Raw genomic sequence first — 17,599 nt, forward strand, 5'->3', positions numbered from 1 at the left:
AAATGGACACCAGGAAGGCCTTATACAGAAAGAGAACCGTCTGCAGCAGCCCGCAAAGAAAGCCAATTGATCATCTCTAGTAACTAGCCCAACATCAGTCCTGCTGTCCATGAGCCAGATTCGTGGAAGTCAGACTGCTGTTGCTAGTGACCAGTCCAGGAAGCCCAATGATAACCTCCAATGGCCAGGACTTGGTTTATAACTGACCGCTTCTCTGATTTTGGTTCACCAAGCACAGGAAGTGGAATGTGCTCCCTGCCCTCACGGGGATGCCTGCTTCTGGTTCGCCCTCCTCCTACTTCCCTGGACAAACCCCCTCTCAGGACCCCTGAGACATCCCTGCTTCCCTTCCGAAGCTCTGCCATTACGAGGCTGGCCTTGTGGCCCTGCCGAGGGCAGGAGGTGGTGGCCCACTCCTCTGCCGCGGCAGACTCTGAGCCGACAGCTCTGCGTGGGTGGTCTGTCTTTCTAGAAACGACAATGAGGCATAACATCCAAACGGGGTGGTTCTCAATTAAAAGGAGCAGCCGCTGCCAGCATGACAGAAGTACCTGTCTCAGCTGAGCTGACCATAGAGATCGCACCTCGGGGACGCCCGACCAGAGCCACTGCCTGACTGACTGCAGCTGGTCTGCCCTGCGATTTAACCAACATTGTAAACCGAAGCCGAGGTACGACTCCCGGGCACTGTACCCAGGGGCTCCGGTCCTCGCCCACCGCCTCCTGGTTTACCAGCTCTCTTCCTCAAGTCTCTGTCCCACTGCTGCCTCCTGATGCTCTCTTCTGTGTCTTCTGGCGCTTTCCAAGTTCTAGCCCGTATCCAAGGCAGGCTGGGTCTCCACCCCCAAACAATAAACTTGGGAAAATTGTCCAAGGACAGCCTTGGAATTTCCTTCTGGGATGCAGCATGCCTGGGGTCACTGGAGGACTGGAGGGAAGGCCTGGTCAGGAGGGGTCCTGCAAGACGGCTTTCCAAAGCCCTGAGCCTCACGAGACTGGCTTCCGATGAGACAGAATGACGGATGGAGCCCTGGTATTTACCCATTAAGGCAATGAGGAGTAGGGCTAATTTGTGGTATCTCTAACTGATAGTTTGCATTTTAAGGTTAAGATATTTTATTGCTTCCAGATGGTCAGCTAACTTCCAGCCAGAGGAGCATTACTGCAGAGTTTAAGAATAGCTATGATGCAGAGAGAGATTTTAATTATCATGTAAAGGATCTAATTAAAAAGACATACAGAAGTCGGCTTTTCCCATGCTCAAGCCTATAAAAATCAGTAGTTTAAAAAATTACCTTAAGGAGGAAATTGGAAAATTATTCAATTTGAGGCAGAGACACTTGAGGAACTTCTCACATTAGGGGCCTGGAACCAGGCTGCTGGGTCCTAGGCCTGGGGTTCTCACCTTGTTCCTCCTACTCTGCTCGTGGCCCAGGCGCGTGAGTCCTGGACTCCTTCTGCTTCTTTATGAGTTTATTTCTGGAAAAAGGCAGATTCTTTTTAGTCAGTTAATCTGGCCAGCAAGCAATCGTTTGCTCTTTTTTTTTTTTTTTTTTTTTGCCTTTGAACTTGACACCCTGGGGATTCAGATCCTGACTCTTCCACTTGCTGGCGACCTTGGACAGAGTGCAAAGCCCCTTCAAGCCTCAGTTTCCTGATCTGCAGAGGGACGGGCCTCTCTGCTGGTTTCCGGAGCACAGAGGGACGAGGAGAGCGGCCGTGTCGTCTGCCGAGTTTTGCACCTGTGCCTATTCACAGGTGAGGGCGAGGGTCTGCTGACCAGTGGGGACAGTCCTACATCAGCACCTCTTCTCTGTGGCATCCCTCCCTGACCCCGGGACTCTGTGGCTCGGGAGCAGTACTGTCTGTAGGAGGAGGGGACAGAGTCCTGCTGGAGCCAAAGGGTCCTTGGGGCTTCATGACTTGGAACCAGGAAGCTGCTGATGAGGGACGCAGTGACCTCGAGTGGACACTTCCTTCCCACCTCCCTGCAAGCCCGCTCGAAGCCTCCCGATCCGTCTCCCTCCTTTTCCCCGCTTGTTGCCTTCGGAGAGGGCTGCCACAGGACGCCGAGACCAGGCCGGACACCAGGCGAGGGCTGCCCAGCCCCACCCTGGCTGGGGCTGCCAGTGGTCTCAAAGGTCCCCTCACCCCGCACGTCTCTCCTTCCCTTCCCATCTTGACTTGATCCAGGGGATTAATTTAATTAGAATAAAATTGAGGTCTCAAAACGTGTTAATCCTCTTCTCAGAGGCTGATGTCTCTACAGCCCCGCTCCTTTGTAGCTCGGCTGCGTGCAGTGAGCTTGGCCAGAGGCTCTGAAAGACAACCACGTCCCTCTTCTGCTGCTGGGCACTGGGGACCTCAGGTGTTGACCGCGATGACCACAGGCTGACCTGACTGACTGCTGCCCCATGACCCAGGTTGTCTTTGGACTTCTGTGTCCTACCTTGATTGATTGTTGCGCCTGTTATTTGATCACGGGGTAGAGAAGATGGGTAGTGGGCTGGGGTTGGGAGCGAATGAGGCACGGTTTCCTTCCTTAAGGAACCAGTGGGTACCAGGACGGACACTCCATTTTCCAGACTCAGTGGGACTTAAAAGGCGGAAAGTTGGTCCAGGTTGAGGGATGTTTAATTCATTACCTGTGAGACTTCTGGAGCCTTATCCAGGTCCCGGTGGGAGTCTGGGAGGCTGATAACTCCCTGAAGTATCCTCTGCTTTCTTCTTGTCTTCCCTGTCTACCTTCCTGCCACGTTCAGACGTCAGATTTAAAAGAATGGGAAGGTTTCCGGACCAGCCTCCTTTGCTCCCGGGAACAAAGCAGAGCAGAGATAGAAATGAGTGCCGCAGACGCCAGTCCCTCCCGACCCTGTGGACCGTCGGGCTCTGGTCAGCAGGATCCCTGGCTCTGATGGTGGGGACGGTCAAGTGGCTCCTCCTGCAAGCCACTGTGACCGAAGGGTCAGTGTCTCCTGTGGAGATAGAACAGGCTCTTACAACTCAGCACACCCACAATTCCCTCAGAAGCAGGAGAGCGGTTCTAACACCCCTTCCCTGAAAGGAGATGGATGAATGACCTTCAAATGGGGGAGAATGTCTGTGACCATTCCTCATCAGGGAAGACGCAAATTAAAGCCACAAAGAGTCACTATTTCATACCCAGGAAAGCAGCTGGAGTGGAAAGAGCTGGTGGTGACCAATCCTGGTGAGGGGCAGAAGAGGGGCTCCTGGCAATCACATGCCCATGACCACTCATGGGACCCACACACGTGCACACAGAGGCTTGGGGACCGTTCACTCCCAGCGAAGACTGGAAGTGAAGCCATGTCCATCCATCAGCATGGACTACAGAAAGCAACTGGAATGTCTCCTGCCCAGAGATATTGTGTGAATATTTTTTAGCATGAGAAGAAGAATACATTATGGATACATGCTGCAACATGAAAGAGGCCCACGCTAATGGATGGGAGAAAGAAACTAGGTAAGTAAGGCTACGTGTTCGTATGATTTTGTTTCTATAGCAAGCAAAGCAGTTTTTCCTGGGGTCGGAGTTGGGAGAGACTGACTACAAAGGGGCATGAGGGAACTTTTTGGGGTGATGAAAATGTTTTCTGCCTTGAGAGCAGTCATGGTTACCTTGGTTGTTCCATGAATGAGTATATCAGTCAGCTTTCTGTTGCTGTTTCAGAATGCCTGAGACAATCAACTTAATAACAGAGAAGGTTTATGTTAGCTCATGGTTTCAAAGCCTTTGATCCATGGTCTCTGGGCCCTGTTGCTTTGCAGTTGAGGTACCACCATATCTCACGGCAGGAATATGTGCAGGAGAAGGCCTCACGGCACCAGAAAGCAGAGAGACACCTGAGAGGGCTGGGTCCCAACATCTGCTTTGAGGGCACCGGCAGTGACCTAACTTCCTCCCTCTGGGCCCCACTCTTACAAGTTCCACCGTCTCCCAATAGCACCACAGGCTGCCTTTGGGGGGCATTTCAGTTCCAAACTACAGCGGCACGGGCACGTTCGTGAAGCCTCACTGAAATATATACTTAGAACAGATACATTTCATGTTACGTAAATTACACCTTGATACAATTGAATTTGAGAAAGAATAGGAATGCACCCCTCCGTCCAGGCCAATAAATACAGCCAGAAACAGTCTGAAGACTTGCGTGTGGGTTGGGGAATTACTTGCGGAGATGTGACCCAAACTCTTGGCAGGAAAGCAAATGAGAAACCTTCGAGTTTGTTCTGGAAGGCTTTTTGTTGCTGTTAGGAGAACGTCCCGGCTACGGGGTTTGCGCACAATGGAGTCCCTCCCACCGTGGCTGTGGTGTGGCTGGTGAAGACTGTGGTAGTGGTTCAGTGGTTCTGTATAAAATTGCACTTATTATGCTAAGCGTAAAACCAAGTTACTTGAAAGTGGCAGATAATAATGGAAAATCAGAGGTTTCCGAACTCAGAAAATGTCAGCTAGCAGGCTTTTGCGGGCCTGCATTGAAACGTGAATATTCTAAGCTTAGCGTCGCTATTATGGCTCTGGAAGGCACAGGGCAGGTGTTTTGATGTTGGCTTTATGGCTGGCCATAAAGAAATTCTCCTATATATGCTCGAGTGTATTGGGCACAAAGAGGCTTTCTCTTCCTATCGAATTCAAGTATCTCTTTTATTTCTCTTTATAGGAATACATTGCTGAATACAGAATGGAAGACATGAACCGGATTCTGGTGGAAACGCTCCGTGTTTCAGACTGAAGAACATGAACACGGGCCACTGTGGGTCTCGCCTTCTGATCCATGCAGGCCGGAGAGCGTTGGTGTATCTCTGCAGTTCATGAACTCACAGCTCTGGCCCGTACTGCCGGTGAACGTGTCACGCAAACACAGGCAGCAGCCTTTGACTCTGTGCCTCTCACGCCCTTGGAGTGGCAGAAACATGAGCAAGCCATTAGGTCAACCTGGTTGTTGGGTGGGCGTCCACAAACGTGGTGGGCCTGCCCATAGGGCACAAGGCTTTGGGGAACGAGGGAAGATTTTGCACACGCACACCCGCGCACAGGCATGCACACAGATACTGACCTCGTGGACATGCAGAGGGCCAGGGTGGTGAGGATCCCCCAGCCCTCCACATCCCCTTTGCAATCTCCATGCAGTGTCACCTGCAGAGTTCTCTGACCTTACCTCAGGCTGAAAATAACAGAACCGTGAGGAAAAGACGCGCACTCCCTCCAGTCCTGCGACAAAGAGGATGGGGGTCCTGTGTCCCTCATCTTGCTAAAGAGAAAACATCTTCTGAATAAGAATCAGAAAATGGTGCTTGGGTATAATTCATTGATTCACCTAATGTACCGATGGGTGGGGACGCACTGTTGATCGCTGTGAGCAGACGGGGTGCATCCCCCGAGTCCAGTGGAGCCTGGATCTGCCCATCTTGCCGGACGTCCGCTCCTCGTTCTGGCTTCTCCTTTTTCCTTTGTGCTGCGAGGTGACTTCGACTTACTTGTTGAGAGATCAATAAGAGAAGACGTCACGGTGAGTTTGGTAATGATATCCTGAAAGTGTGGTTTAATGACGCAGCGCTCAGTGATGGAGGAGAGGGAGTCTCCTCGTTCTGCTCGGATTTGGGTCCAGGGTGGCGCCTGTTCAGTCGTTTTCATCTCAGAAGCTGCGCCTCTCCCCCGTCCTAGGGGCCTGGCATCTCCTTGGTCAAGCCAGCCCACCCTGGCCCTGGCTCAGCCTGGCCCTGAGCTTAGTCCCTGGGAGGCCAGTTGTGATCATGAGCGGCCTCGGCGTGGGCTGAGCCAGGCTGACGTGGCTCCGGCTGCACGGCCAGGTTCCAGACCTTTCCTTGCCTCCTGCTTCTCTCCCAGGACCCCTGTACCTGAGCCCTTTGCTCAGTCCTCCACCTGGGTGATGCTTGTCAGGTGCCATTTTTTTTCCAATTGGTATCCTTTCCCAGGGAAATAGTCATACCCCTGTGCCCCAACCTGTGGCCCCCTCTGTGACCTAAAGACAGAGCCACCTGGTGTAGATCAGAGCCCCATATACTCCCTGCTCCCAGGTGATCTGCAACTTGTCACCTGGTGCTGGTCCTTGGACACCAGGTCCCCCCCGCCTGCCAGGGCCTCCTCCATCACCTGCTGTGGATTCTCTGCTCCCGCACCCCCCATTGCCTCTCTCCTACCTCCCCCAGCACTCTGTGGCCAGCACCCCTGAGAAGCCCCAGCCCTCCTCCACCCAGCTGGCTGCTTCAGTCTTTGCCATCTCCCTTCCCATGTATGGTGAAGATGAAGATGGCCACTTGCAGGCTTTCTTCAGATTGCTCAGGGCTCGCTGGCCAGTGAGTCACCTGATGTGCATGGACATGCTGTCGATCGCTCTGATGGAATCAGGTGCTCTGGGGATGGACACATTAACTTAAGCTCTCAGTTTGCATTGTGAGCACACAGAGCCTAATGTGGCTCAGAACGTGGACACCAGAGTCAGACTGATTGAAAGCCTGGTTCTTCCACTCACCAGCTGGGGGACCTCAGCAAGTTATTAATCATCTCTGTGCCTCGGGTTCCTCGTCTGTTAAAAGCACATGATAAAAATGGTACCTACATCATAAGGTGCTTATGTGGACCAAAATGAGTTAATGCACATAAAACCATAAATAAGTTGAAATATTAATGTGAAGAGCATGCAGGGTATGCACCTAATACAAGTTGCTTGATTACTTTGTGAATATTAGCATTTAAAATTTAGCTAATTGAAAACAGAAATGAGTTTGTTTAAAAAATTTATGGATAATAATACAGATGGTTCTTAAACCTTGAGAGGTAAGTATACTCATAGGGAAGGCTGAGCTGCTGTAACAAATAGGTCTCTGAATTCAGTGGCATACAGTACTCCATGATTTTCCTAATGTAGGATAGGTGCCTCAGGTTAGCAGGTAGTTTTCCTCCCTCTGGTGTTTCTTGCCCCTGCAGTCCCTGTGTCTCATTGTCATCGTGTGTACAGAGAAGTCCATGTTGTTACCCTCAGGTTCTAGTGCGAAGGAAAGGGAGTAAAGGTAGCAGGAAAGAGGCCCATTGTGGTCTGAAGGTTCTTCCCCCAGAAGTGGTTCATGCCCTTCAGCTCATATCTGAACAAAGTTTATCCTAATGTTTACACCTCACTGCAAGGGAGGCTGAGGAAGGAGTCTGTCAGGTTTTGATGGATAGCTAATTGACTTTGAGGGGAAGTGACCGACATTTGGGAAATGCTGCTTTTGGGGTTGGTGGCAGGATTCTCTTGGAGCCTGGGCCAGGAAGTAAGACGGCAGTTAAGGACTCCCCATGACAGGGAAGGGCCAAGGAATTTTGGGTTCACTGACACTTGACATTGGGTTTCACCTTACTCCATTCCCTAAGAGAGTCCTGCACTGTCTTCTCTTATGCCAATCGGTGCCTATAACGTGTCTTGTTTAGGAAGTGCCTGGGGCATCGAGGATGGGATTTGGCAGAATTATACCCCCCACCCTCCAAACCACCAAAGATGTCATCACCCTAATCCCCAGAACCTGTGGATAGATCCTCTTACATGGCAAAAGGGACTTTGCCGATGTGATTAAAATTTAAGACCTTAAGATGGAAAGTTAGTCTGGATTTTCTACGCAGGCCCAGTATATTCGTATGAGTTCTTATAAGTGGAACATTTTCCTGACTGTGACCAGAGAACCAGAAAGATGCAGCTTGAGAACTCAGCTGAACTCTGTGGGCTTTTGAAGACCAAGGAAGCGCCAGGAGCCAAGCCAACGAGAAGCTCTAGAAACTCATGTGGAATTTAATCCTGGTTGGAAAAGGTATTAAGAGATGGGATCAGGTGGGATCATGAAAGGTGATTAGGCCTCGGGGGCTATGCCCTCCTGAAGGATTAATCCATCTGCAGGTTAATGGATTAGTGGGCTATTTTAAGAGTGGGTTTATCATAAAAGCCAATTTGACTCTGTCTCTTGCATGTGACTCTCTTGCCATGTGACACCCTATACCACCTTTGGGCTCTGAGAGGGTCTCCATTAGCAGGGAAGTCCCCAAGAGCTACAGCCCCGCCCTGGGGGGCTCCCAGCCCCCAGAAGCATAAGCGGAACAGGCCTTGATTCTCTGTAAATCACCTGGCACGCTGCTACAGCCACAGAAACGGACTAACACAGTCCCCTAGCGACCCCAGGAAGGAATGTAGCCCTGTGAGCACTTCCATATTAGCCCATGAGACCCAGGCCAGACTTCTGTCCTCTGGAACAGTGAGATAGTAGACTTGTGTTGTTTTTAGACACCAAGTTGCTGGTGATTTTTCACAATAGCAATTGAAAACTCATGCAGGAACCTTTATCCCTGGTTGAGAAGAAATGTCAGATGGAGAATGGAAAACTATGGACAAAGCCACCAGAGGTGACGGGTCGTGACGAGACAGTGACGGCCGGGTGCAGGGGAGGGTATTAAACTTTCTGCGGCAATCGGGATAGAGGATTTTAAGGGAAGGGGCAACCAACCAGGTTGGAGACCTGGGGACAATCCGTCTACGTGTCCTTGGCTGTGAAGTAAGTAGAGCTGGCCACCGCAAAACCCCGAGGATTTCTGTTCATCCCTGAAAGTCACCTTCGCGCGGGAACTCCAGAAGCCCGGCTCACTTCCAGCGCACTGGCAGAGTGCTGGGGCTGTTCAAATGCACCTTGAAATGATGCTCTCCTGGGCATTTTCTTCAAACAAGCTTCCCACTCAGCAAAATAACCCAAGAAGCTGGGTTGCGAAGGCCACCCTCCAGAGGCTTTGTGACAGCCCCGGGGTAACTGGTCTTAAACCTGAGCCACTGCTGTTTAGATAGAAGTTGTTCCTCATGGACCAGCAAATATGAAGTGAGAAAAGCCACATGAGTTTGGGAACACACACCTGACATGGCCCCAGTGGGCACAGGAAGCTCTCCCAGAACACCCGGAGCGGAGTTCTAGACTTCAGAAAGAGGACAGAGGCTAGATGCCTCCAGACTGCCCCCTGCCCAGGAGCACCCAGCCTTATTCTGGAAGCCTTCCGAAGTCTCTGCCTCTGGTCCTTTCACGAACCACACCTCCCGAACCCCTGCTTGTCCATTGCCTTTGCCGGCTGCCCGGTCCCCTGGGGCCCACATCCTGCTGAGCAGTGCCAGCCTCGCGAAGTGGCGGTGGTGTGCAGGGAAGGCCCATCCCTCCGCCTCTCCTCCACTCACCCCAAGTTGAGCGCAGACCCAGCTGGCTTCTCCCCAGGAGCGAGTGGACAGGCGCTGCGGGCTTCCTTATCCGCTCCTCCTACTCCTGATCCCTTTTCCCTTTATAGCACACAGGGATGATCTTCTGGTTCTATAAACCTTTACTAAACCAAGAAAAGGTGCACACCTCAGTGGAAGAGAAGCCTGTGCGCGGAAAGGACGGAGTCAGCTGAGCTGTTTCAGGACAGCATTGCAGGCTGATCCCAGGGGTGTCATGTCCAGTCCCTGGGGCTCTAAGTGGAAAGGAGATGGGCACGGAGGCAAGGCGAGGTGGGGCAGGCCCAGCCCACCCCCAGGGGCAGGTCACACCGTTTCTCAACAACACTGTAATAACTTTGCTGTTCCTATCTTCCCTATTTCCTTCTCCTTCCAAACAAGCCCCAGGTGTGCAGAGAACAGGTATCTACTGGGCTCCGCACCAAAGGGTACACTGCAAGCACTCAGTAAATGTTTAATGAAAGAGTCGTCAAAGAGACACTTTGCAGCTTGGTAGACTGATCTGCGGGTGATTTGTTGGTTAAAAAGGTGCACAGATTAAGAACGCTTCTGAGAGGGTTCCACGGGGGACCGGGTTGCTGCACAGGAACTTCAGAGAATCCTGAGTCTTAGAGGTGGTCCAACGGCAGGAAGAAGCACTTGGTAAAGTGCAGCCCCAGGGCGGCAGCACCTTGGCAGGTGGACTCTGGGCTTCTTCAGGGCGGACTGCTGGGAGAAGGCGAGGGACCGGTGAACCTGCACGTGCCTGTTTATTCAGGAATGACACATGCGTGACCATGGGTATGAATCGTGCCTATTGGGACACAAGTTCTGGCATCTGCTTCTGCTCCCCGGTGGCTGCCTTGTGCCGGCGGCTGGGCCTTGGTTGGAGAAGACCCTGGGGTGAGCAGGGGGGCCTGCCCTGCTGGGCCTGCTGCTGATGCTCGTTCCCACCAACTCCTATCCTTCCAGGGTGATTTTAACGGCAGCAACAGTGCTCAACATTTCTTGAGGGCCGAGAGGCTGAAATATGGTGGTCGGACCCTACTTCCCGACCCTGCAGGAACCCACCAGGAACGCCAAGCCACAACCTGGCAGCTCTTCAAACAGCCAGGATCTGCTTGCGAGCTTCTGGATGCCCCGCTTCCTCCCGCAGCGACCTCCAATCAGAGCACACCTGAAACCTTCCCTTTTTCCATGATCAGTTCGCTCTCCTCTGCCTGCCTCTGAGCTTCTGCCAAGCACCAGTGATGGTGACCCACCCCCTGCAATAGCAAGCCCTGAATAAACAGCCTTTGCTTGTTCCCGTTTGGGTGGCCTTGGTTTATTTCCAGAGTGCTTACGGTACGCCTAGCCCCAAGCTAAGTGATGTGCACGTATCTGCCTGTGTATCTTTGTAACTTCAGGAGATGGCTTTTTGAGTGTTATTGCTGTTTACCCAGAGAAGTCAGGCAGTGGGCCCGAAGTCACACGGGGCTTAACTGAGGGGTCTGGGTTAGAGGGTACGCAATGCCTGGCATTCGTTTGCTTCCACCCCTAGCTCCCTCCACCACCATTACACTGTAATTCATGAAGTGGGAAGGTGGCTTTGTGCCTTTTTATTCTCTTTAAAATAACTCCTCTATCTGTCACAAAATTCAGGTTTCCGTGAGCTGTCCTGCTTCTGGAGGAGTAAGTGGGCTGTTGAAACCCACACAGGGGGATGAACCCCTGGTCTTTCTTGGGAACTTCCTAGTGTCTGGACCCCTCTGGTGGACGAAGGTCAGATGAGAGATTTTTAACAAGCCGGCGGGGAGCAGAGTGAAGATGGGTCTGGAATCAAAGCCCTCAAGGACTCTGGATGGAGGCAGTGGGTTCCTTCCTTTCCAGCTTGCTGGACCAGAATGCCAGCCAACCAGCCAGTCCCTTCAAAGAGCTTTTGCAGTTTCGCCATGTTTTCTCATTGGGAAAAAAAATGGAGCCATCCAAGAGAAAATTCTAACTTTAAAGTCAAGAACCGATCTGCTCCTTGGTGACAGAAAGGGGGCCAGGCCCAGACCTCAGGGTGAGCAGGTCATAGCCCCTGAAGGACCATGCGCTTTCCTCGCTGGACTGGAGCAAATGGCACGTAGAGAGAGGGCAGCCACGCTTGAGGAGGGCCCTGCCCTTCGGGAGCCTCAAGGACAGGCGGGTGTGGACTCTGTGAACCTGTCTGTCAGCAATCCGTGAGGACATCATGTCAGTGGCAAGGCGTGCGCCTCTGGGCCTGGGGATTCCCTGGGCTGGCAGAACTACTTCATCCAGCTCCTTCCTACCAGTTTTGACCTCCATCCACACAGCCGCGTGGGTCTGAGTCCTGAGTTTTTCCTCCACCAGGATCTGAAGGCAACCGATAGTTCCCTCAGCCTTGGGTACTTTGTCTCCGCTGTTTCCAGAAGCAACTGGCACATGGAAAATAGTTAGCTCTTTATGTTCTTGTATATTCCACCTGTCCTGATCCTCATGTCCATCTTAAAAAAATTTTTTTTTTTTTTTTTTTAAATTACATCGGGCTGGGGTTGTTGCTCAGTGGTAGAGTGCTTACTGGCATGGGCTGAGGCCCTGGGTTTGATACTCAACACCCCATATAAATATATAAAATTAAACAAAAGATCCACTGGAAACTAAAAAAAAAGTATTTAAAAAATAATTTAAAAAATTGCATCTGTACTGAACATGCACTGACTTCTTGTTATTCAATACAATACAATGTAACAACTATTTCCATGGCGTTTACATTGCATTAGGTATAAATAACCTATGCAAATGTTATATTTCACATAAGGGATTTGAGTATCTGAGGATTTTGTTATCCTGTGTGTGTGTGTGTGTGTGTGTAGGTGTCTAGGAAGAAGCATCCCCAGATACATGGGTGTGGGGTCCTTAAATTTTTGGGTCACTGGGCACGTTGAGAATCTAATGAAATGAGAATCTAATGAAAATTACAGGCTTTCCCCCAGAGAAATGCCATATGGCTTGCATACATGATGTTTTGTGTCTGAGGAGTATTCACAGATTCCTGAAGTCTTCCCAGGACACTTCTGGGGAGAGGAACTGGACACGGAGCGTGCTTTTCAGCAGAAGAAAGAGCCCGGCTAATGTTAGGCCCACCTACGGGCAACGTCCAAGCTCTGAGGTGCTGTGGTTTCTCTGGGTACACTGGTGGAGGGAGGAGGTGAGGGTTTGGGAGTTGGGTATTGGGGGTGGCCCGTGGGGAGACTGTACACAGGCCTGTGTGGGAATGCCGGTCGCTCTCAGACATGTGCTTGAGATACACGGTAACTCTGAACTAAGAGGGTAGAGAAGGTAGAGCCGAGGGAAGGGCTCCCCACTTGGGAGGAAGAGAGGCCGTGATGGCAGCTGGGGAAGGTGCTTGGTTGGAGCTGAGAATGTAAGAGTGGCCTCCTGACCTCAGCATGGCTGCAGGAGTGGAGGCTGTGGGCGTGACAGGGCCCCTCATTGAGCCGAATGTCAAATGTCACACGTATGAGCCCAGAAGCTGCCTGGAATGCCGCGGGAGCCAAGGGAGGCCTGCAGGACACGGAGGGAAGTCACACGTTCTCCGGCTTAGGCGAGAGAAGCCGTCTCTCTGAAGCCGGATCTTGCCTGGAAACATCTCGTCTCCATTACTGGAGTCTGTTTCCTCACTTTCCTTTTCTTCTTCCCATCTACAAATCCGCAAGAGCTTGGGAGTCGACTCCCTGGGTACAGAGCCCACTGCCTCAGACTTCCAGCTCAGGCCTGAGTGAAAGTCCCAAACTGACGTTTGCAGGTGTGTGTGTTGATGGTGCCTGTGTTGGCACTCAGAAGATGATACTCCAGGTACTGCCCTTTGGCCTGCTGAGTCCTTCACACCAAGGAGATCAGGTGGCTCAGCAGTAGCCTTGGACACAAAGTCCTGCCTTGCTCTGTCCAGCCTTTCTGTCTCCCACTTGTCCTTCTCCCCCAAGTGAGTCATGGAAACCAGAATCCCTCTTCTCCAGACCCCTCCCCACCCATGAAGCCATACAGCCTGCTGAGTTCCTCTCTCCCTTCTTCCTTAAGGAGACTCATTCCAGAGGGGCCCTGCCCTGAGCCACACACAGATGACAAGCGGGGCAAGGACACAGGGGTGCTGCAGGGTATCCCCCTTGGTCTCTTACTGCCAATCAGATCCTTCTGTCCAATCACCTTTCTGCACAGCTGCCCATTCTTCACTGAACCTAAGCATGAAAATAGTTTTTCTGCAGGTCTTTGGGTCTTCATACCTGACGGCTTCCATGTCACATGAAGCTGTGATGAAATAATGTGTCACGCTTTGCGCTTGTTAACCTGTCTGTTATTACAGGAGTGTGGGCTGTGCCCCTTATGATGGATGAGGACAGATGTGGCACCTTTCCGCCCCATGACAGCTTCCATCAGTAGTGGTTATAATGACACCTGACTCAACTGGGTATTCAGTGGGATAATGTGGGGACCTCGTCTGCCCTGGTGCCTATCATGCCAAAAGGCTGGGTAGCCCAGATTTCTTCCCACTCCACCTCCCTCTTACCCGATGTGTGTGGTTAAAAATTGTCCCTTGGCTTTTCATTTAACTACTTCCGTATCTACTTCCTCTTGTTTACACAAAGCAAACACCCTGAGGAGTCTATTGGACAGAGTTCCCAGGGAATGAGATAAAAAGATGGTTATGTTTTTAATGTACTTTTCGACGTTAAAAATCAATATTTAAAATAACAAGCAAAACAACACACGATCGCTTAGACAAACACCACGCGGGAAAAGAAATCCAACGAGATGGAAGCGATGAGGCTGGCGGTGGAAACCACCAAGTTCATTCGGCTTCACTGTCTAATTTTTATTAGTCGGCAGCCCGGTTTCTTTTTTAGGCCTAAGGAATTAAGTGGATCACCGAGGGGGTTTGGATTTCAGCATTTGGAGCTCGTGGTTTTGGGAAGAGGAAGAGGTCATGTAAATCCAGCAGCCAAATAAACACGCTTCTTGTAATAAAATGCCGACCGAGGTGCGGTGGTCACAGAAACGGTGACGGGGACGCTCAGATTCTCTCCCGGAGCGAGCCTCCCCTGCGCGCTTCCGCCGGGCCTGGCTCCGAAAGTCACGGAATCCGAGTCTCCAGGCCAGATTTTCCCTCCAGCCATTCCCGGCCACGCAGCGCCGAGCTGCGAGCACAGAAAGGGATGTCTTCATCGCCAGCCGGGATGGAGCAAGCCCGCCCGCGCGGGAGCGCCGGCAGCCCGAGGGTCCCTCCGGCGCCGGCGGCAGCCGGCATGACTTGACCGCCCCCGCCCCGCGCGGCCCCGCTCTCCAGGCGCCCCCACCCTCCCGGTGCGCGCGCACGAGCCGGCGAGCCGGGGAGCGGTGCGCCCGGCAGCCTGCGGGCGGCGGCGGCGACTGGCTCGCGGGGAGCGGGTGGCCGGGGGCGGCGGAGGAGGAGCCGGCGGCGCGGCCGCTCCCCTCGGGCCGCGCCCCGCCCTCCGTCGCCACCTGCGCGTCCCCTCCGGGCTCTCCGGCCCCAGGGCTGTGGGGGCTCTCGGTGCCGCAGCGGCGGTGTCACTGCGTCCGCCAATTGGGAGACTCGGCGCTCGGGTCCTTGGGGCGCGGGACGAGCCGCGCGGCCCGCTCTGACAAGCGCTGGGTGCGCCGGCGCGCGTCCTTCCCCGCCGCGCTGCCCGCGACGTTTCGGGAGGGGGATCGAGAACTGCTGTGACTTTTGAGGTCCGACTCCTCCTTCCGGCCAGCCTTGCGACGCACCAGCTCCGAGACAGGCCAGTGTGCCCAGCAGGCCCCGAAGGCTCCCTGCGTGGTGCCGGGACTTGGAACGTGTCCGAGAGCCCGCGGCGCCGTGCGCGCTGGTGAGTTTGCGGGTCAGGCGGGGTGGCCCCGGCGCCAGGGGCGGAGAGGACGTCGCGAGTGGCCTCGGCCCCCGAGTGCTGACCCCACTTTGAGAGTGATTGAGACTTGATCGTGACTGCGGACCTGTGAGGATGCTGGCGCCGGGTGCGGGTTGTTCCTCAGCCCGGCGTGATGGAGCGGACCGGTGAGCGGAACAAAGGCACCGGTCCAGGGGAGCGGATCCTCGGCTGAAGAGCGCGGCTCGTGCGCCGCGACGGCTGCTGCGGGCGAGGGTGGTGGCTGTGCGGCTCCCGGAGTGGCGCGCTCCTCCGCGGGCGGACGGCGAGCCCTGAGCCCGGCACCTGCGCGCCGCTCCCGCCCCCGCTCCCGACTAGCCCCGTCTGCCCGCCCGCCGGCCCGGGGGTTTGCGGCCACCGCGGCCCAAGGAACAGAGGCGAGCCCCTTGCTGGTGCAGAGGAGAGACCCCGGGTCCCCGGCTTTTCGCCGCCAATCCTGGAACGGGCTGCGCTCCGTGGACTGAGCGGGCATCTCGGGGAGCACTTCTGCAGACCCCGTGCTTCCATGTGGGCGATTGCGCTCTGACCCCGACCACCCGGTCCTCCCAGTCGTCTCCGCTGCGGGAGCATCTGCACTTGGGGGCCAGCAGCGGCTGGGATCCTCGCCCGCCGTCAGGTGCGTGAGGCTCGCACGGCCCCAGGCTGTCCCGCGCCTCGCCGGGGTCCGAGGGCGCGCGGGTCCGGGGCGAGGGCCGCCGGGTTGTTTGATGGCTTCACTGAGGAGAGTCAAAGTGCTGCTGGTGTTGAACTTGATTGCGGTGGCCGGCTTCGTGCTCTTCCTGGCCAAGTGCCGGCCCATCGCGGTGCGCAGCGGAGACGCCTTCCACGAGATCCGGCCGCGCGCTGAGGCGGCCAACCTCAGCGCGCACAGCGCCAGCCCCATCCAGGATGCAGTCCTGAAGCGCCTCTCGCTGCTGGAGGACATCGTCTACCGGCAGCTGAATGGTAAGGACGCGCGCTGGCGCCCACGGGTCTCTGCGCGGGTGGGCGGGTCACAGGGTGAGCTCCCGGGCTCTGTGCGCTGCGCTCGGGGGGGTCCGCACCTCCTGGCTCTAGCGCCCTCCCTCTTACCTTCTCTGCCCCTGTGCTGGGCAGGAGGCGGGGGCTGCTGGAAAGAACAACTACTTGCTTTTTTTCCGTGTCCCAGCAGTAAGTTTGGTTTTATCTTGGAAACATGTCAATGCAGTTGGCTCCTGGTCCCCGCGTGCCAGGCAGGAAATCATTCCTTGGTGACTCCAGCCAGAGTGCAGAAACTAATGGAACAGCCAAGTGGGACTGGAGGCGTGGGCTGGTGCCTAGGGAGGAAATAGCTGTTAGAGCCCTGCGTTTAGCAGGGAGCAGGTGGGGGCAGGGTGTGGATCAACCACTTGAGTGTCTGCAGAGGCAAGGCCCAGGCTGTGTAGCTGATGCACTTCTGTGCTAAGTTGAATGAATGTGTTTCTCTGAGGCAAGCTGCAGAGCGGATAAGGACTTGGAGCTGCTGTGGTGGAGGCTACTATTAAAAACACTACTATTAAAATATATTACTATTTCTTTTCCCAGCTGCGCTGGCCAAGTTGCGAGTGACCCTGGGAAACAGGTGTTCAGAGTGTAGCAAGGTGAGCTGTGGGTCCAGTTAGGACAATGGTCAGAATCCACCCCCTCTAAAGTGTTCTTCTGGAGAGGAGGGAGACTTTTGCTGTACCTTGGTTACACCTACCCCCAGGGACTGATGGTCACTGGCCACTTGCTGTCCCCAGTGTGGGTCTTGCCTACTTGAATTCAGGCCACTCTGCAGGATCCACAGCGGGTTTATCTAAGGCTCCTCCCTCCCTGGGCTCCTAACTCACATTGTCACATGGGAGGTCCAGAACTTGTGACAGTCATGAAGATAATGCTAGTAAATCATGGATGGGATTCTGCTGAGTGTCAGGAACTGTGCAAAGACGTGAGTGCATTATCACAGAATGTCCAGGTCAGTCCAAGGAGGCTCCACCCCATCCCCACACGGGAAATAAGAAAATGAGGGCAAGGGAGGTGCACTACCTGTGTTAGGAAGGGGTGAAGTCTTAGTCAGAACCCCGTGTCTGCCTGACCCCAGGGCCTGTGCTCTTGGCCACTAGGTGCAAACTTTTGCCCATGGTATTCTGATTATGAGTCGTATGAGGCTTGTTGAACATAGAAATCTGAGGAGCTGCAAGGACAGCCGTGTCCTGTATACAGCTGGGGACCAGCATTAAGTGTCTGCGGTGTGGTGAGAGGAGAATGGTCTGCGGCAGGTGGCCAGGGACAGGGAGCAGCAGGATGCTGGGCTGTTCTCTCCTGTCTCTGAGGGTCCTCGCACACGAGAGGACATCATGGTCTCTCTGTGTCAGTCGGGAAGCACCCAGGGGACGCCTTGAATGTCATCTGCAGTGTGAAGCTGCGGTCTGGCCCCTGTCCCTTGAGGGTAGTATG

At 54.0% G+C, this 17,599-nt stretch overlaps 1 protein-coding gene across 1 annotated transcript in view; it reads left to right on the forward strand.

The window, feature by feature from the left end:
* The first annotated feature begins 15,460 nt into the window (after window positions 1-15,460).
* GALNT17 (polypeptide N-acetylgalactosaminyltransferase 17) overlaps window positions 15,461-17,599 on the forward strand; it is a 383,074-nt gene continuing 380,935 nt past the window's right edge. Inside the window, exon 1 of the mRNA XM_079120206.1 lies at window positions 15,461-16,108. Coding sequence (XP_078976332.1) covers window positions 15,871-16,108 — 238 coding nt within the window. The 5' untranslated portion in view covers window positions 15,461-15,870. The remainder of the gene's footprint in view (window positions 16,109-17,599) is intronic.

The sequence above is a fragment of the Sciurus vulgaris genome (assembly GCF_902686455.1).
Source record: "Sciurus vulgaris genome assembly, chromosome: 18".
In the NCBI taxonomy this organism is placed as follows: domain Eukaryota; kingdom Metazoa; phylum Chordata; class Mammalia; order Rodentia; family Sciuridae; genus Sciurus; species Sciurus vulgaris.